Source organism: Microcaecilia unicolor, chromosome 2 (genome assembly GCF_901765095.1).
Source record: "Microcaecilia unicolor chromosome 2, aMicUni1.1, whole genome shotgun sequence".
Taxonomy (NCBI): domain Eukaryota; kingdom Metazoa; phylum Chordata; class Amphibia; order Gymnophiona; family Siphonopidae; genus Microcaecilia; species Microcaecilia unicolor.
The window spans coordinates 178,174,155-178,195,461 of NC_044032.1; the positions used below are offsets into that span (position 1 = coordinate 178,174,155).

Consider the following 21,307-nt stretch of genomic DNA (forward strand, 5'->3'; position numbering starts at 1 on the left):
ACGTTGCTTCCGCTCCCCCCACCCGGAGTCCCCGCCACCGCCCCCCCCCTCCACTCGGCCCTGAGCAGTCTCTTCGGTATTGAACTTACATCGCCGACACGCAGCAGGCAAATCAGCTGAGCTCCCGTCGGCCTTCCTTCCCTGCCTGTGTCCTGCCCTCTCCGACGTTACGTCACACGAGGGCGGGACACAGGCCGAGAAGGAAGGCCGACGGGAGCTCTGCTGATCTGCGTGCTGCGTTTCGGCAACGTAAGTTCAATAGCGAAGAGGGCCCGGGCCGGGTGGAGGGGTGGCGGCGGCGGCGACTCCAGGGGGGGGTGGCTGCAGCGGCGAGGGGAGGACGCCTTGGAAAAACTCCATACTAGCCCGTTTTAACGGGCTCAACGGCTAGTATATGTATATATAGCAGGTACCCAGACTTAGTTGGTTTATTCTTTAAATTATATGGTATCCACCTGTTGCCATAGTTTAAACATCTATTTTTCTTTTTTAACTATGCTATCAAATACACATACAGAATATGTGAAAAAAAGATTTTTCCATTATTATTATTATTGATATTTGTGTCCTACATTATCCCAAACAAGCTCAGGTTCAGTGTGGCTTACATTCAAGAAAAACATCAAAAATATAATAGATAATTATAATATTTTAACATGTTAGGAATAACTGTATCTGTCATGAAGAGAATTGGTTATGTTGAAACATATAAGAGATGGCAACATTAGTTTGTCTTTTGATAAGATATGTACTTCATAGAAAAGACTTTAGCCATTACGTAGCTTCCAACTATTCCAGAACCCATGGGATAGTAGTGTCCCTTCAACCAACAGATGGAGATAAAGAACTGAAAACTGAGCTGAGACATATCTCTTGGCACACAGTCCAGCTCCTAAGTATTTTTCAGTCTCCAGCAGGTGGCTGAACACACTTTTCACCCTCTGGTTCTGAGTAATTTACTCCTTGTCTGTTTGATCAGCTGGTCCCCAGTTGAGCTTTGTGGGTGGCTTGAGTTTGCAGAGTCATATATGGGGGTCTTCAGATCCCTGCCTCTAGTGCCCCACAAATTTACTACTTCCCTCCCTTCACCTCTCCCATGTTTCTTCTGGAGCTCTCCTTTTCGAGCATAACAACCTTAAAAAAAATGAAAGAAAAGAGAAGGAAAGAAGTTTACTGGAGAGCATGGGACAGATTATCAGTCCTGATCCCTTCTCATCTGGAGTAAGACGTGGCGTTGAAGCTTGGGGGGAGCAACCAGCAGTGGTAAGACTGACTAAAGTTTGACTGAGAACCGGTTGAGGGGCTACAAGTTCATCTTGGTGAATGAGTCCTTCTCACTATTCCAGAGGCCTACCCAAGGTTTCTGAGATGTTTAGTCGTGTGAAGTAATGGATCATAAAACACTCGCCTTACATGGTGCTTCCTGCATATCTTTTGTTTTCTACAAGTTGTCTAGAGATGTGAGAGATCCACACGTGTTTGCTCATCTGGTTAGTGTTAGGTTAGTGAGTTGTTTAAGGTTGTTATGTTTATTCTGAGTTTATTTTACTGCTTTCTGTGTAAGTACTGAGGAGCTGGACTTGATGCCAAGAGAAGTCTCAGCTCAGTTTTCATTTCTCCATCTCCACCTGCTGGTTGATGGACACAACTACCCCACAGGTTCTGGAATAGTGGGAAGGACTAATTGAAAGAAAATTATCAGATAAGATCTAATTTCTCCTTGGTTCACATCTGTGAGTTCTTAAATAACATTTTCCCAAACAGTTTGAACATGAATGTTATACCTACTCCCTTTAGGGTTGAGAACTATTAGAACTCTTATAATAATCAAAACTTCTTTGCCAGACTAGGAATGCTCTACCAGTTCTTTCTGGTTTAGTACTCCCATAACCTTTGGAACTCAAAAAAAAACAACACAAAACCCCAAAACAAAACAAAGCAAAGAACCAAACAAACCACTAAGCAGGCATAGAGAGAAATTGAGATGTCTGGTTGGGAGATACTCTGTTCTGGTTGTATTCTAGAAAAAGGCTCTGTTAACACAGAGCCTCATCTAAAATACCAGCAAAGTGCTTGTTTGTTTGCCAGTACTTGCGTTGGGACCAGCTATTTTATTTATTTCTAAAAATTGGTATCGCTCAAATACATAGGGGTTAGAGGGATTTTTAAAGAGCATATATATGCAGCATGAACAGACATGACAGCATACACACCACTGTGAAAGCCTATGCAAGAATCATAGAGCTTAACATATTAACCTTAAATGTTGCCTTAAACAGGTAAGTTTTCAAGCCCCTCCAAAAAGGTACAGATTGGGGAAAATAGCACCATTCTAAACATGTCAGCATCACCAAGATGCTGCACTGATTGGGCCAGCTCTCCAAAGTTATTAGTCGTGGGTTAAAGACGCTGTTGAGAAGTGTGACTGTGAAGTCTAAGAATACTTTAAAAGAACTATAGCAGTCTTGCTGAGACTGGGTGAAAAGTTGACAAACAAGTTAACTCCATAAGCATTACCTGAAGGAAGCCACCACTGAAGAATAGTGTGTTTTTTTGAATGTTTTTGCTGCATAACCCAAATATGCTTCAGCATTGTTGAATAGACAAAAACATTTTTTATATAAATTTTTAATTCAGTTTAACTTTCTGTCAACAACTGTATTAAATGAAATCATTACTTAGCTTTGAAAAGCATGGCTCATAAAAGGCTTCAAATGATCGTCAGGAAGTCTTTCTTCTGTAAAATGCTGTCAACTCATGGGTAGAGGTCCCAACGGGTTTTTGTCTTTTCAACAACGGTGAATAGGAGGTTTTTTTTAGACCAATGATGACTTGTTTGGCCAATGACGTATATAGGAAGCTATAATCTCCAAAACTGTGGTTTCCATATCATCAAGCTGATCAATCCATAGACTGGTGGGTTGTGTCCATCTACCAGCAGGTGGAGATAGAGAGCAATCCTTTTGCCTCCCTATATGTGGTCATGTGCTGCCGGAAACTCCTCAGTATGTTCTCTATCTCAGCAGGTGGTGGTCACACACAGCAGCAGCTCTGGCTAGGCCTCCAAGCCTAATCTTTAGGTTTTGTTGAGTGCCTGGGGTTGAGGGCTCTTCTTGAGCAAGTGCAAACCTGGTGGTGCCAGGTCCCTCCTTTTCTCCCCCCTCCCGCTGGCTCCGTTAAAAAAAAAAAAAAAAATTTTGAACGTCCTTAAAGGCGTTTATTTCGACGTTTATTTAAACGTTTATTGCAGCTACTCACTGGGACACCAGGTCGTTACAGCTTGGAGCGGAAAGCAGGTAATTTTTACCTTTTTATAGCGGGCAGGGGGTTCCCCCGATTGATCTCCACGTGGCTTATGGCGTCGGAGGGCGAGGGCGCGAAGAGTCGCTCCCCGGATCGCTTCGGCGCTTCTAAAGGGGATGCGGGGGTATTAAAGTCTGATTCGCCCTTGTTGGGTGACAGTTTCGCGACCGATGAGTGTCCCGGTCCTTCCTCCGGTGTGGCGGTTTTTCCCGCCATAAACGCCCATCCCCCACTGCTCGCCTCCGCCATCTTGGCCGGCCACGCGGCTCGGACGGCTTCTTGGGCCGCCCTTGAGGTGGGAGACATTAATGCCATGAACGCCCTTAATTTGGGCGACGGCACAAAAGCGGCTAAAGTTAAGCGCCGTTCTTCCCGCGCGGCTCCTTCGCGGAGTGTCGCACCGGACGCCATCTTGGATGCGCAGCATGTCTCTCCCCCACTCTTGCGAGCGCCGGTTGAGGGTGCGTCTAGGGCTGTTGCCCAGGCTGCGGAAGTGCACAGTCTGGGGGGTTTCTCCCCCGAGTTTGTTTTGCTGCTGCATCAGGCCTTCCTTATGCAAAACGCTGCCCCTGCTCCCTCGTCTGGTAAAGAGGTTGAGGTCCCCGGAGGTAAACGCCCTCGGGTTGATTCCCAGGCCTTGGAGGACTTTGTCTCCTCCGATGTAGATGAGGGCAGCGTATCTGAGTTCTCCCAACGGTCCTTTGCGGATTCCTTGGAGGAGACGGATCCCCGCTCGGATGGAGCGGATGACCCCTCTGCAGCGCGGCTCTTTAGCTCAGAGGATTTGCCCAACCTGTTAGTGCAGGCCATGGGCATTTTGAAGATTTCCTCTCCGGAGGACGTCTCTCCCTCAGCCCCTGTTGGCTCTGCCATTATGCTGGGGACGAAGCGCCCGCCTAGAACCTTCCACGTGCATGATGCCATGCACACCTTAATTTCGGCTCAATGGGATGTCCCGGAAGCGAGCCTTAAAGTGGCTAGGGCTATGTCCCGCCTCTATCCTTTGCCTGAAAGTGAACGTGAGGCCTATCTGTGGCCTACCGTGGATTCTTTAATCACTGCGGTGACTAAGAAAACGGCATTGCCGGTGGAAGGTGGCACGGCCCTAAAGGACGCCCAAGACAGAAGATTGGAGGCGGCCTTAAGGTCGTCCTTTGAGGCGGCTGCTTTAAGTTTGCAGGCCTCAGTTTGCGGCTCCTATGTGGCCAGGGCGTGCCTGACCATGGTGCAGCGGGCTTTCCCCTCGGATCATTCCTTGAGGGCGGATTGGCCGGCCCTGGAATCGGGCTTAGCCTATTTGGCAGACTTGCTGTATGATGTCTTGAGAGCCTCAGCTAAAGGCATGGCTCAGACAATCTCTGCGCGGCGGTGGCTTTGGCTGAAGCATTGGTCTGCTGACCACGCCTCTAAATCCCGCCTGGCTAGATTGCCTTTTAAAGGCAAGCTGCTCTTTGGGGTCGAGCTGGACAAAATCGTGACCGATCTCGGCACGTCTAAGGGCAAGAGGTTACCAGAGGTCAGGGCTCGGGCTAGTACTCGCCCCGGTACCTCCAGAGGACGGTTGCAGGAAGCCCGTCGGTACCGCCCGGGCAGGTCGGGCTCCTCTGCCCCCTCATATTTCAAGAGGAACTTCTCCCCCAAGCAGCATTCCTTTCGCAGAGCTCGCCGTCCCGGAGGTGCTCCCTCCGGTCCTCCCCCAGGGTCTCGTACCCAATGACGGGGCCTTGGTCCACGCCCCAGTGCAGATTGGAGGACGGCTGTCCTCGTTTCTGGGCGAGTGGACCACCATAACTTCAGACGCCTGGGTGCTGGAAGTCATCAGAGACGGCTACAAGCTAGAGTTCTGCCGACCCTTAAGAGACGGGTTTGTACTCTCTCCCTGCAAGTCTGATCCGCCTGGGCGCGGTCGTTCCGGTGCCAGTAAATCAGCTTGGCAAGGGACGTTACTCCATTTACTTTGTGGTATCAAAGAAAGGAGGTTCTGTCCGGCCTATCCTCGACCTCAAAGGGGTCAATCGGGCCTTGAAAGTTCGGCACTTTCGCATGGAGACCCTCCGCTCTGTTATAGCGGCAGTGAAGGCAGGGGAGTTTCTGGCATCCTTGGACATCAAGGAAGCGTATCTGCATATTCCCATCTGGCCTCCTCATCAACGCTTTCTGCGTTTTGCAGTTCTGGGCCGACACTTCCAGTTCAGAGCCCTCCCGTTGGGGTTGGCTACTGCTCCGCGGACCTTCTCCAAAGTAATGGTGGTCATCGCGGCCTTCCTGAGAAAGGAAGGAATCCAAGTCCATCCTTATCTGGACGACTGGTTGATCCGAGCCCCCTCTTATGCAGAGTGCGGCAAAGCTGTGAGCCGGGTGGTTGCTCTTTTGAGCTCCCTGGGATGGATCATCAACTGGGAGAAAAGCCAGCTGCGCCCAACTCAGTCCCTGGAGTATCTGGGAGTTCGATTCGACACCCAAGTGGGCAGAGTGTTCCTGCCAGACAATCGGATTGTCAAGCTTCAGGCTCAGGTGGACCAGTTCCTAGTAGCCTCTCCTCTTCGGGCTTGGGACTATGTGCAGCTGTTGGGCTCTATGACGGCCACGATGGAAGTAGTGCCCTGGGCCAGGGCTCATATGAGACCACTACAACACTCTCTGCTGCAGCGCTGGACTCCGATGTCGGAGGATTATGCTGTACGGCTTGGGAAGGACAGCACAGGGGCTCTGGTCTCCTGCAGAGGCAAAGTGGTCTATCAACCTCCTGGAACTCAGAGCCATTCGGTTGGCGCTTTTGGAGTTCATCCCGGTACTGGCGTTGAAGCCTGTACGGGTTCTGTCAGACAATGCCACGGCTGTGGCCTATGTCAACCGCCAGGGAGGTACCAAGAGCGCCCCTCTAGCCAAGGAGGCTATGAGTCTTTGCCAGTGGGCGGAAGCGAACCTGGAACAGCTGTCAGCGGCCCACATTGCCGGAGTCATGAATGTCAAGGCGGACTTTCTCAGTCGCCATACCTTGGATCCCGGAGAGTGGCAGCTATCGGCTCAGGCGTTCTTGGACATCACGAAGCGCTGGGGCAGCCGAGCCTAGATCTGATGGCGTCATCGGCCAATTGCCAAGTGCCGCGCTTTTTCAGCAGAGGACAGGACCCTCGATCTCTGGGAGTAGATGCTCTCCTCCAACAGTGGCCAACACAAGAGCTTCTCTATGTGTTCCCGCCCTGGCCCATGTTGGGCAGGGTGCTAGATCGGGTGGCAAAGCATCCGGGCCGAATAATCCTGGTGGGTCCGGACTGGCCCAGACGTCCCTGGTATGCGGACTTGATCAGGCTCTCAGTGGACGAACCTCTGCGACTGCTAGCGGAGCAGGGCCTGTTGCATCAGGGTCCCGTGGTGATGGAGGATCCCTCCCCCTTTGGTCTTACGGGCAGCATCTGAGGAAGAAGGGCTTCTCAGACAAGGTCATCGCCACTATGCTGAGAGCGAGGAAGCGCTCTACTTCTACTGCTTACGCCAGGGTTTGGCGTACCTTTGCAGCGTGGTGTGAAGCAGGCTCACTTTCCCCCTTCACTGCTCCAATCTCTTCAGTGTTGGCATTCCTGCAAGAAGGTCTGGAGAAAGGCCTGTCGCTCAGTTCCCTTAAAGTCCAGGTTGCGGCTCTGGCTTGCTTCAGGGGCCGCCTGAAGGGTGCTTCCCTGGCTTCGCAGCCAGATGTGGTGCGTTTTCTCAAAGGAGTTAATCACCTGCGCCCTCCTCTGCACTCGGTGGTGCCTGCGTGGAATCTCAATCTGGTACTAAGAGCCTTGCAGAAGCCGCCTTTTGAACCCTTGTCAAGGGCATCTCTGAAAGACCTGACGTTGAAAGCAGTCTTTTTGGTGGCTATCACTTCAGCCAGAAGAGTTTCCGAGCTCCAGGCGCTCTCATGTCGAGAGCCTTTTCTGCGGTTCACTGAGGCAGGAGTGACTATTCGCACAGTGCCTTCCTTCCTGCCCAAGATTGTTTCTCGCTTCCATGTGAATCAGCAGCTCTGTCTCCCTTCCTTTCGTAGGGAGGACTACCCAGAGGAGTACTCTGCTCTCAAATATCTGGATGTGAGACGAGTCATCATCAGATACTTGGAAGTGACCAATGATTTCCGGAAATCTGATCATCTGGTTGTCCTGTTTGCAGGTCCTCGTAGGGGTCTGCAGGCTGCTAAGCCTACAGTGGCAAGATGGGTCAAGGAAGCCATTGCGGCGGCTTATGTGGCCGCGGGGAAGGTGCCGCCTATCCAGCTGAAGGCTCACTCCACTAGAGCTCAGGCGGCCTCGATGGCAGAGGCCGGGTCCGTCTCCTTGGAAGAGATATGCAAGGCGGCAACTTGGGCATCGGCCCATACCTTCTCCAGGCATTACCGGTTGACTGTGGCTGCTCGGGTGGAGGCCCGGTTTGGAGCTTCAGTGTTGCGGTCAGGGATTTCTATGTCCCGCCCTGGGTGAGTACTGCTTCGGTACATCCCACCAGTCTATGGATTGATCAGCTTGATGATATGGAAGGTAAAATTATGTATCATACCTGATAATTTTCTTTCCATTAATCATAGCTGATCAATCCATAGCCCCTCCCAGATATCTGTACTGTTTATATTCTGGTTGCATTTCAGCTGCAAGTTTAGTCTTCAGTTACTTCAGGAAGACTTCGTGTTCAAGTTTTTTCAATTGGATTCTTCAAGAGTTGAGACGAGTTTGTGTTACAGTGAGCTGCTGCATTCCTCTCCCCTCCGTTTTACGGGGCTGGATTGAGACTTAAATTCTGCCAGCGCGCCCTCCCGCTTCAGGCGGTTGTAGGGCAGCTTTGTACCCCTCCCGCTGCGGCGGTGTTAGGGTCAGTCAGCTCCTCCCGCGGTTGCGGTTGCAGGATAAGCCAGATCCCCCGCATCGGCGGGTGTGGTGTCCCTCCCCCGCTGCACGGGGATGAGCTGGACGGATTCCCCTCCCCCACTTGTGTGGGGATGAGCTGGGTTAATTCCCCTCCCCCGTTTCGGCGGTGGTGAGCTGGGCAGAGTGTCCCTTTGTGGGTGTAATTCTCTAAGTGCTGAGTCCTGCGGATGGAGCTTTGATATCGACATACTGAGGAGTTTCCGGCAGCACATAACCACATATAGGGAGGCAAAAGGATTGCTCTCTATCTCCACCTGCTGGTAGATAGACACAACCCACCAATCTATGGATTGATCAGCTATGATTAATGGAAAGAAAATTATCAGGTATGATACATAATTTTACCTTACGGGCTTAATGAGGTCTTTTCCTCCTAATTTTTGATCACTAAAAAATTGAGAGAAAAAAAGGAAAAAAAAAGATTTACTCTATATTCCTTATGAAAATACCATACTGTATGGTTTTAGAGGTGTTCCTTCAGCACATGACATTTTCTAGTATAGAAAAACTCTTAAATTAAATGTTAATGTGATGATTAGGTCACCTACATATTCCAAATTAATTTTAAATATAGCTCAAACTAAAAAAACAAAAAAAAAAACCTAGTTGAGTAAGAAAATGTTTACCTTACTTATTTTTGCAGAAATATGTTGGCGAAGTTTTTAACCTTGTTAGTCAACAGTCAACGGCAAGACCAGGCTGTATTATTGAGCTAGATGCTATTATGGATCTTGTAAGTATCACTTTATCTGGTTATACTTTCCATATGATTATATAACTTCATTTGTTTTCTTTCTCTCCATGCTACTTGTCCCAGGATAATTTATTAAACAGTACATGTCTTTTGGGCCAAAGACTTGACGGGACATCTCCAAAGCTATATTGTCCAGTACCCTTTTTGGCCATGAATTCACACAGACAGAATGATCTTTCTCAAGACCTGACCATGTCACTTTCATCAGTGTTTCCTACATCTTTTAAAATGCGAGGCATAACTGCATTTGCAAATAAATTGTGCCCACACCCTTCTCTGCAACAGGCATTTGGGACAGGGGAGAGGATTAATATGGCCAAAAAGAAAGCTGTGAAATTGCAAAGTCCCGTTAGAGTCTGGAAGGGGAAAGAGAGGAAGGGTGCTACATGCTACACAAACAGGGACCCAGCTATTTGTGCTGTAGAAGCTGCTTATTAATTCCTACATTTCTGGGCTCATGGTTGTATCAGGAAAGGAGAGTTGTGTATTATTGCTCATGTGACTAGAGGAACGCAGGATGATAACTTCTGCTGGTATCTCTAGTATCTCTAGAGGTGCTGAGGCCAGAGTCTATGTGCTCATCTGGAAATGAGCATTAGACAGTGATAACTTTTCTTTCCCATGACACACATGCTACGCCGGTATGCCTTCAGATCTCTATCTTGACACACTGGTTGGGAAACACTGACCTTGTTGTCTCTAACATGAGTCTTGACATGCCATGATTCCTTAATTGAACAATGTGGCAAGTCTGTCCAAAGTATGCTAATGTACTAACTTTATATAAGTCTAATTTGCCATTGTTTCTTGCTTCAGCATGGCAGAAAGACACAATTACTTCATGTCTTCCATGAGGACTTCATTTTTGGTAACCATGAAGAAAGACAGAAGAAGATGCCAGAGAAGAGCAGTGTTGTATCAAACTCTAGTAAGAAATAGTTAACAATGTTGTATTTTCAAGGCTGGAATTTTGTGCTCTGCTGATGTCAAGGGGCTTTTGGCAGTTGACATTAATGGTTTTCCACCCTATAAACTTTGGTGCCCAACGTTATGCCTAGCTTGCATATTTAATGTGCATGTTAGAATAAGGTCAGTTGCGCATGTAATTTGATATAATGAGCTGATAATTGATATTAACTAACAATAACTGGTATTAATTGGTTCTAATTGGCACCAATTAGCAGTTATGCGAGCAACTGACCTTAGTTGGTATTCTGTAAAATGTATGCTCAAAACCCAGGATATTAAACTTCAAGGGAAATGTGGACTGGGAAGGGGCATGAATGGGTTGGGGTGTGCCCAGGACTTGCCTGCAAATGTTATACAATACATGCAGTTACATGCTTGAGTGTCTACAGTTGAGCACATAAATGAGGACTTAAAACTGCCATTATAGAATTGATGCTTAGTGCCCAAGTGTTTGCCATCTAACTTTAGGCGACTCTTCTTGATTTACTTGTATATGTACAGTGGAGATTGATATTCCAGCTTGCTTTTTATTTTTCCTTTGGTTAGTTCAGTTTTTCAATTCCCTTACTATAATTATTAATGGAACATGACAAGTATGTGGCAAAACTGGGAGCTTTCATGCTTTGTGATTTGCAATGCTGCCCTATGATACTTTTCTTCCTTTCAGTACATTTCCTTCGATTGGCCCGCAGGTGGTGTTTGACTTCTACATTATACCTGTAGCAGAGGTCTGTTTACTTTGTAGCTTACCTTCCCCAAAGGAACAGAGGAAAGCCCCTGAGGGCAAAAGTAACCTACAGTGCCATTGGCCAAACACCCTTAGTGCTAATTCTCTGTGCCCTGATTGGCCCTGGAGCTAAAGACCTAGCCCAGAATCCCCAGTTTTAGAGTTGAGAGTGTGGAGTGAGTAGACCTCTGCACTGAGACCCTGTTCAATTCCTGTGAGCAGTTTTTTTTTTTCCTGATCTCCCCATATACTACTTAGGTGTAGTGAAAAAAATGTTTAGTTAGCTTTAATACTAAGTCCTTGCTATTTTACCTGTTTCTGTTTACCATTTTTACTGTGGGACCCCTAGAATTGTGACTCCAGTGCCTGTAGAAACCACTGGGGAAATAACTCATGGGTGGGAGATTTGCCCAGAGGCAAGCAGGACCCAGCAGATGGGTGGAGGGTGTATGCCAGTGTAGGCGCACGTGCACAGGTGCAAATGGGCCTGGGCAGTGCTGGGTAGGACACTCTAGGTGGCCACAGTGTTAACCCTAGGTGGGTGCTAGGGGTTGCTCTCAGGTGTTACATGACAAAGCTTTCCTCTACTAAGAGATCTGACACCTGATGTTTTCCAGATCTACTCAATGCTTTCTTCCAATTTGATGCAATAATCGTGAATGATTCTCCTCATTTTATATCATGGAAAATAGTAGTTAACAAAATAAATGATTACAGATTGGGTTATGATAGCATGTGTTCTAGTGTTGCTGTAATTCTGAAAATTATTTTTTTAAATATATTTTAAGAAAGAAGGATGTTAGTTTCACTTGGTTTACTTTTGAGCAGCTCTTGTACTTCCACTCATTTCTTGCCCTGTTGCTGCTCTGTTTTTCCTCTAAAAGAAAAGTGAATGTACTGCTGGGAAGATTATGGAGATAGGTTTCACTTGGGTGCAATTGCTCCAAATGGATTAGTTTTGTGCATATACTCAATGCTATCTGGCTTGCAGACCAAATTGTATGTCAACAACAAAGTATAACAAAGTCTGCTCTTAACATGCACTAATTTCAATATTTAGTTAGGTGGAGGAAAGACTTCAGCAAAAACAGCACTAAAAATATAGCTGCTGTATAGCACATCATGAGTCAAAAACCTCCCCCTTCCTTTATTTTGTTTTTAAATAAATGTTTGTACTTTTTTGTAACTCTCCTTAAAATCAAGATTTGAAATGTAAGCAAATGACATAACTTCTGCAAAGATGCTGTACTCTGTACAGCATAGCTTGACAGAGCCCCTCTTTCACTAAACATCGCATTTTCAGGAGCTTCCAGCTTCAAAATAGCACTTCTAATGTTTTCCTTCTTAAGGCGCTGACTTTGTTCTCTCCAGAGCTAAAGTTTAATTAACTTAGATTGTGAGCCCTCCAGGGACAGGGAAATAGCCAGTGTACCTGCATGTAACTCACCTTGAGCTACTGCTGAAGAAGATGTGAGCAAAAATTCAAATAAAAAATAATAATTAAAAAAAATTATATATATATTGCTGCTGGTACTGCTGAGCCAGCAAATCACAGCTTGGCAGATATTGCTAGGCCACATGACCTCGACAGTGCCTATCACACCGTTGGTACATCTCCTTTTGAGCCTTGCCCAGTGGACTCTAGTTTCCTAGTGTTCTCCGGCCAAGTGGATGTGATCGATGTCGCTTCATCTCTCATGGGATTATTCTTGTGGTGGACTATTCAACCCAGTTTGTCAGAGGAGTTCCAATTTCAAATTTCCATGCCACACAAAATGCTAACAAATACATCCAGTCATGTGGATGTGCTCCACACTTAAGGTTGATGATCTCTACAGGAGGAACTCCTTCACATGTAGCTTCAAGCTGTATGGAATGCTCTAAAGGCTTTCAGAAATTGGCTCATTAACCAAGCTATCCTAATTCAGGCAGACAATCAGGTTGCCATGTACTATGTCAACAAGCAGGGAGGAACCGGGGGGGGGGGGGGGGGGGGGGGGGGGGGGGGGGGGGAGGGTGCTCTCTGTTTCAAGAAGCAATTGGGATGTAGTGTTGGGAATACTACAGCTGCATGGTGCTTAGAGCCGTGTCTGGCAGACAGGCCGAGGAAGGACATGCAACCGCACAAGTGGTCTTTTTAACATCATACTAGCCCAGAAGATCTTCTGCGAGTGGGGCACTCCCTCGGTGGATCTTTATGCCTCTCACCTGATCTGCAGGGCCCCTAGTACTGCTCCAGACTTGTATCACATGACAAAGTAGTCTCTGATGCTTTTCTCATATATTTGGGGGATGGCCTTCCGTACACGTATCCTCCCCATACCTCTGATATCGAAGACTTTATGAAACTCAAGCAGGACCAAGGGACCATGGTCTTCATTGCATCTTACTGGGCGAGAAAAATATGGTTCATTCATCTTCTTGATGAATGAGATGGAGATCCACAGAGACATGATGCCTTCAGTCTCTAATCCTCAAGGCCTGGATGTTGAAAGATTAGAACTTCATTCCCTTAACATAAATGAGGATGTCATCAAAGTCCTGCTTACTTCCCAAAAAGATTCTGCTAAGTGTTCCTGTGGTTTGGAGCGGAGGAGGTTTGCTGTGTAGTGTGAGGGCAAGTCTTTAGGTTCTTTCTCTGTCCTACAGAAAAACTGCTTGAATAACGCCTACACTTTACTGAGTCTTGTCTCAAAACCAACTCTGTAAGGGTTCACTGCAGTGAAGTTGGTACTTACAATCATTGTGTAGGGGGAAAACCCATTTCTGTACAGCCTTTAGTGTTCGCTTTAGAAGAGGTTTGTTTTTGCTGAAACTTTCACTCAAACCACCCATAGTGTCATGGGACTTCAATGTTGTTCTCACCCAGCTGATGAAAGCTCCTTTTGAGTTGCTTGATACTTGCTATTTGAAGTACCTGACTTGGAAGGTCCTATTTTGGTGGTGGTCATTTTAGGCCTCAGGGTCAGCTAGCTCCAGGCTCTAGCAGCTGTTCTACCTTATACTCGATTTCATAATTGTACATCCTAAGTTCCTGGAATTCTATCTTGAACAGTCAATTGTTGTGGCAACATTCTTCCCCAAACCTTATGCCCATTCTAATGAAAGCACACTGTACACCTTGGACTGCAAGAGAGCCTTGGCCTTCTGTCTGGAGCAGATTAAAGTCCATAGACAGTCCACCCAGCTTTTTATTTCTTTTGACCCAAAGGTGATGGGGACGGCTATTGGGAAACACACTTAATCCAATTGATTAGCAGACTGCATCTCCTTCCCTTAAGCCCAAGCTAGGCTGATTCTGGAGGGTCATGTCAGGGCCCACAATGTCATGGCTGCCTCAGTAGCCTACCTGCGATGAATCTGTATTGAGGAGACCTGTATAGCCATAATGTGGTCTTCAGTCCACACATTCACATCTCACTAATGCCTTGAGCAAGATTCCCAATGCGACAGCCAGTTTGGTTAGTCAGTCTTGCAGAATTTATTCAGGGTCTAGAATCCAGCTCCACCATCTTAGGCCTATTTTTGTTCCTGTTCCAGGCTGCACCTAAAGTTTTAGTAGTACTGTTTTCTTGTTATTTCAGTTGGTCTTAGCCTTTGCAGGCCTTGTTACAATTCCCTGTTTTATTTCAGTCAGCATAGCTAAGGATTCTCACATGTGGATTTTTTTATAAGGTTAAAATGTTTTTCTACAGAGCCTTCTGTTCGACTGATTTAATTAATCTGTGGCTAACTTTTGAGAGTTCTTCTCCCATCATCAAGTTGGTTTATGTTAACATTGTTTTACTATTTATTTTTCATCTTAGGGAATTTCAAGATTGGATTTTCTGAAAAATTTTACCTGATTGTGATTGAACACATAGAAAAGAACCATTCAGTATTACACATGTGGAATTTGCACCTTAAATCTGTTCCTGTTTCTATAGGTAAGCTTTTTGTTGCCTGCTTTCAGAAGGAAAAATTATGAGATTTTTGTGTGTGTTCCCTTAATCTTTGTTTTTTCATACCAAAATGTCATGTCTTCAAAACATGTGGACAGCTTAGAAATGATGAGTAAGGGATGTGTAGCCTAAGTCTGACTCTGACGCTCTTCAGTTTCTCTATTGACTGTCTCCCTATAGTACTGGTGAGAACCTCTTCACCAGGAATAAAGATTGAATGATCCATAGATCAAATATTCTGTTACAGGCATGTGATCTAGTGATTTTATTCTCATCTCATAATCTTTCAGAGAGAATTTGTATCTATTAGATATGTACTGAAAATCATATACATATAAACAGAGGAAATGACGACAATTAGACTGTAAAGCCCATCCAGTCATCCCATCTGCTCCATCTCCTAAGCTTTACAATATCACCTCCCTCAGAGATCTTCTGTACTTGTCTGATTTTTTTTTTTTATTGGATACAGCCACCTCTATTGGGATGCTGTTTTAAGCCTCCACCATCATTTCTTTTGAGTCCAGCTGCTTTTTTATGAGAACTTTTTATTTAAATCTAGCCATGAAAGGATGACATATCCATATACATGCATAGATAGAAACAGTATGAAAAATGCAGTGTGACAGCCAGCACATTACAGGTGAACCTAATTAACTAATCAAAGAGAAGTGTATGCTTAATCTCATTGGTTGATTATTATGGTTTTGTCTTTATTGGTCCCAAATTGTAAAATGCTTAACACTTTTCCCTTGAAGTACATAGTCCTAATAAAGAAATTGAACTATCTCATGTACTTGTCCATTACAGACCAATATATCTGGGCCTGCTTTACACATGGCCGCAGTAGTATGCCTAGCAGCAGGCTATGTTTATCAGAAGCATCAACATCTTTCTAAACTTCAGCAAATACATTGGGCCCAGGGTTAATTGACACCTACTGTAGGGAGCTGGGTAGCGCCCCTGGTAGCCCTTACCTGGCTACCTTTAGAAGGGAGGTGTTCGTGGATAAACACAACCAACAATATCAGATATACAACATAGGCAATTTTATTGTATGGCAGAAAGAATATCATAGATAATACAATAAATAAGTACAGGAGAATAGTCTGGCAAAGACAATGAAATAATATTGTTAGCTGAGGGGAAAGTCCTTTCTCAGATACTGGCTGCAAAGCACTGCTCAGGGACTGTGTCAGGTACTTTCCCAAAGTTGTCTTGTGCAGTTCATACTTATATACATAAGTTATCTTAGAATAGTGTAAACACATGCTTCTGCGCTTCCCACTGCACTTCCGTTCCCAGCATAGAAAGGATGTGCTTTTGCTACATCAGCAGGCAACTAATCAGGCTGCAGAAACATAAGGATGTCAGATATATCTATCATGCCCTGGTATACATTGTCTGTATAGCAGATGGTGGTATCATGTGTGTCACTATGAATCCTCATGGGAGCTGGGTGAGGCCAGCTGCAATGAGTTATATGTACTGACTTGCTTAGGCTGTCAGATTGTGTACGTACAGGGTCATGAATAGTTCAGGGTCCTTGCACAGTATTGCTAACTGTACAGGTATTATGGTGGAGGGCTATCACTACATGTATCTCTGATTTACTGCTCCACTGCCCCCCCAAAACTGAAAACGAGAGCATATCCACATGTACAAATGACTTCCTGGTTGCCCAGAACCCCACCAACAGAATGAGTAAGGCCCTCGTGGTATTTGTATATGTAATGTCGCACCCTTGCCATGAATGCATTCCTTTTACAGCACATAAAAATGGCATACACTTTTTTCCAGATCACTTCCTGATTTGATTGATCTAAGGGTGTTTTGGAGTGCCTCATTCTACCTATCAATTAACCTTGCCAGTTGCTCCCTGTTCTCGCTTCAAAATCAGCAAAGAAAGCATGGAAACTAGTAATTGCCTTCGTTTGCATTTCATCTTCATTATATGACCCCTCGTTCCAGAGCTTCCTTGCCATTTAAAAAGCCTGCTTTCTGTATTTTTATACAGATTGAAACATCTGTTTCATATTTCCCCCATCTCGCCTTCTTCCATAGTATTGATATTTAGATTTTTGTCTCCATATGATTTATGACTAAGGCTTTTGTTTTTGTGTTTTAACAAATAAATATTGATAAAAATACCCCAGTGCAAAATCAAATAGGCATTCACTGGATAAATAATTGGAAAAAGATTCCTTCTTTTAGTACCTTATTTACCTTTCCTTTTGCTTGCCTTGGGTCCTCCACCTTGTTTTTATACCATTTCTGTATTGTTAACATTCATTTGTGCTGCTGGTAAGTCATTTGATTAAACTGGAAAAGGTATCCAGCTATAGTACCTGTACTTCACAAACAGCAGTAAACAACCATTTTCTATACCCTCAAATGATTTCAAATTAGATAGAAGATGAACACCTAAATTTACAATTCCTAATTTTCCAAGGAAAAGCAGACTGATGGAGCCTGGCGCAGATGCTGGCTGGTGTGTAGATGTTTCAAGAAAGTTCTAGCAGTGTCCCATCATGCATGTGCGGGTTCCTCAGTCTTCATTTTTCCATGGAGCAGGAAGGGCACATTTTCACAATCTGCCCTCATTGCGTTTTTTTGTGCCTTTTTAGTGCCTTCCCGTTCGGGTTTCCTCTCTTACTTACTTTATTATTTTCCCTAGTTTCTCTCTTGGTTTGTTTCTCCTTTTACTTCTTAGTGTTTTTGTCCCTTCACGTTTTCTTCCTTTTTCGTGGCTTACCAGTTGGCTGATAAACAACTGGAATGCAGAAAGTATCTGGCCAGGGGCGCTTATGACAATTTGACATTATGTCTAGACTCTCTGACATTGATGTAGGGATGTGCAGATTCTCATGGCTGTGTGCCTGTGACCTAGAACCAGCAGTTCAAGAGAGGTTAGCGGATGTTCCTTGCTAAGGAGATAATCTTTTTGGGGACAGGATGGAAGAGGTCGCTGACCTAATCAAGAAGCACACAACACCATCCAGTCCCCCTCTCGGCAGCCTCCAGCTGTATCCTCCTCTATTAGGAGATTTTCAAGTGGGCCTAGTCAACAGCCCTACTACACTCAAAGGCATATGTTTCCTCCGCCTTCTCACTTTATCCAGCAGTCCCAGTTCCAGCTGTCACCCCCACAGAAGCCCCAGCTGGCACCCAAGTTGAAGCAAGGGATGAGCTTTTGACTGGTTCCAGGAGAGCATAGCTGCAGTCCAAGTAACCATCCTGAACAGCCTTCGGGTAGGGAGGAGGCTCAGTTTTTTTCCATAAAAGGTGTAACCTCCAACCGGTGGGTTCTTGAAATAGTCTGTCTCAGTTACGTTCTTCATTGGCGTTGTTGACCACCAAATTGCCCAGTGAGAGCATAGTACATCAGTTCTCTGTACAATCAGGTGCTTGTAGAGGAAATATCTGCCCTTCTACAGGCCAGTGCAGTCAAACCTTTGCCACCATGGGAAGAAGGGAAGGAATTCTATTCCAGGTACTTCTTGTGCTCAAGAAAACTGAGGTAATTCTGCCCTTCCCTTGTCAAAAGGACCCTGAACAAATTTCTGGTCAAAGAAAAATTCAGGATGATTTCCCTGGGCACCCTCATCTCTATGATTAAGGACAGGATTGGCTCTACTCTCTGGACTTGACGGATGCCGATACTCCCATATATTGATTCTTCTTAGTCACAGGAAGTATCTCAGATTTTGAGTAAGAAAACGATACCAGTATTGCATTCTGCCTTTTGGCCTTGCGCCACTTCCTAGGGTATAAACCAAATGTCTATCAGTAGTCACAGTGTTGCTATGCAGCCGGGGAGTTTATGTGTTTCCCTACCTGGACAATTGGCTGGTTAAGAGCATATTGTAGGAGGAGGTGCAAGAGTCAATGCAGCGAACTATTCAGGTGCTGGAGCTACTAGGGTTCATTATAAACTACCCCAAGTTCCACGTTCTACCAGTTCAGTAGTTGGCATACATAGGAGCCATTCTTAATATGGTGCAAGCTTGGGCTTTTCTGCCCGAAAAGGAGAGCGGATGCCTTTGTAGCAATTGCCTTGCAAGTCCAAAGCAGCAAGCAGGTCACAGCTCAGCAGATGTTGAGATTGTTGAGACACACAACCTCCAAAGTGCATGTCACCTCCCATTACTTGTCTCCATTTGAGGTATTTTGCCAATAACAGTAGGCAATAAACCGCAGATTCCTTATCTTTTCAGTCCAGTTCAGATGTGTGGATTTATTTTTGCTTGTCAGCAGATAGTTTGAGAATCACTGACTCAAATGTGTTTGCTCACCCACTCCCCAAACGCTTCCATGGAATTTCCTTGGCAGGCCCTTCTAAGGGCATTTGCAATCAAGGTCACGTTGGAAAGGCTGCAGCTGAACATGATAGTGCCGGTTCTGCCAAAAGAGTTAGGGGCAGGCCAGTAATTCAGTTTGTGGTGCCCAACCTATTTTGGACTCCAAGCAAATGAACAGAGAGCCCTGTGTATTCCCAGATTCCAAATGGAAACGTTGGGATCAGTGATAGTAGTGGTCTGGTAAGGAGAGTTCCTCAAATCGCTGGAACAAAGAGACCTATTGACACATTTCTATTTGTCCAGATCAGCATTTTCTATGACAGGGACATTATTTCCAGGTTCAGGCTCTTCTCTGTAGTTTAGCCATGGCACTAATGACATTCTCTAAGGTGATGAATGGTGGTGGCAGCCTTGTGGAAAATTGGTGTGTTAACTGGTTGATCAGGATGAAGTCATTAAGGGAGCATGAAGAGGATAACAGGCAGGTAGTTCAGCTGCTGCAGGAATTTGTATGAACAGTCAGTGTGGCAAAGAGCAAGCTAGTACCATTCCAGGTGATTGAGAGCAAGATTTGACCACCTTCAAGGGAAGGTTATTCTGACTGGAATGTATAGAGAAGTTGCAAGGTTGTCAGGCATTTTTTCCAGAAGGTTTGGACACTGGCTTTGGATTATCTTCAGGTGCTGGGGTCAGTGGTGACCATACTGAACCTAGTTCCATGGGTCAGAGCCTATTTTTGTCTACTGCAGAAGTATTTGCTGTCCTGTTGGTCCCCTCAGGGTCAGCATTGGGAATCGGTCCTGCCTCTCCTAGGGTTAAGTGAGGAGCAGCTTGTTGTAGATGTAGCCTTTGAACACAAGGTGTGGAGGGGTCCTGGAATTGCTGAAAGAGTTCCTGGTAATGGCAGATGCCAGCCTCAGTGGCTGTGAAGCTTGTTGCCTCCAGGGGCAAGATAGCTCATGGTTATTTGTCAAGGATGGAAGCCTCTGGTTGATAAGTCAGTTGGAAGCAAGGGCTATATGGTTGGCTCTAAAGAATTCTTCCCATTGGTTCAGAACAAAGTGGTCGGGAGATGTTGGACAGTGTGAAGGTAGTGGTCTGTGTTAACTGCCAAGTGGTGGTGTTGGCTTGGGTGGGGGGAGCGAGAAATTAACAGGTGACAGAAGAGGTCAAGTTTCTAATGGAATGAATAGAAAGACTTATTGAATCTGTTGGCAGCTCATGTGATTGTATCAGAAATAGCTTGGTTTCAGGAGAATGGAGTCTGATAGACGCAGTGTTCTCAAATAGGTTATTGGTGGAAATTACAAGTAATGGATCTCATGATTGACTGCTGAAAATGCAAAGATGCCCAGTTTCTTTAGTTGAAGAAAGGAGCTGCGGTCAGCAAGGATAGATGTGTTGGTTCAACAGTAGCCCTTTACCAAGGTGATTGTACATATTTATAAGGTGATTATACATGTTCGTGCTGTGGCTGCTTCTGGGCAGAATCATTCAGAGGATAGTCATGTGGGCCCAGTGGTTCTGGTGGGACTAGGTGGGCTGAGAAGGCATGAGGTTGCAGGTAGTAAATCTTCTAGTTCTGCTGAGAATGACTTAGTTGCTTGTTCAGTCTTGATGCAGGATCTTTGGAAAAGTGCTGACTTCTGTGTATAATATGAAAGGACAATATCCTCAAAAATATAAACAATCGCCTAGTCTTTTTTAAAAATATTTTTTAGCTAAGAAAATTTGCCTGACACATCTAAAACTGATAGTTTCTCATGTGATATTGTTACATATAATGGCAGTGAACAACACAAACAACTTACACTATATTTACCGAATATTCTGTTTCACTATCTAATCCACTTTACTCAAAAGCAGATGGTACACACTTATGAAACCACAGAGGCTATTGACAACCACGTGCCTGTATGAACGATCAGTATAGGGAACAGTATATTATAGGAAACATTCCGTTTTATATTTAATGGTATATATAGAATCCCTCACTGAAAAATAAATATAAGCATTACAAACCATAAAAGTTGCATGTGTGTTTCATATTCTTGATGCTCAAAATGCTAAGAAAATCGTCTACTATACTATGTCTCTAGTTAATTTAGTAGCAACGCTACAGTCAAAACATTTTTTAAAACTCAATGCACATTATGATTGTTCAAGCAGAAGCTGGAGAACCATAAAAATGAATCTCTATATATAAAGTCGAAGAACCAATGCAGTTGTTTGTTTACTGTCATTGCTGTTCTATCTGAGAAATAAAATCACATCCATCCATGTACAATAATACTAAAATCAGCTTTAAAATCTTTTTATAGATGATGATACTTTTTTGAAAAAATGAATCCTGACATGTTCTATGATCGCTTTTAGTGAGAGAGAGTTCTTACACCAAATGAACAAATTGT

At 45.1% G+C, this 21,307-nt stretch overlaps 1 protein-coding gene across 3 annotated transcripts in view; it reads left to right on the forward strand.

Annotated features, from left to right (window-relative positions):
* The window catches only part of DMXL1 (Dmx like 1), a 522,326-nt gene that overhangs the window by 245,422 nt on the left and 255,597 nt on the right, over window positions 1-21,307 (forward strand). For all 3 annotated transcript variants that reach the window (XM_030193519.1, XM_030193517.1, XM_030193518.1), the window contains exons 14-16: window positions 8,848-8,937; window positions 9,775-9,886; window positions 14,461-14,580. In XM_030193519.1, coding sequence (XP_030049379.1) covers window positions 8,848-8,937; window positions 9,775-9,886; window positions 14,461-14,580 — 322 coding nt within the window. The remainder of the gene's footprint in view (window positions 1-8,847; window positions 8,938-9,774; window positions 9,887-14,460; window positions 14,581-21,307) is intronic.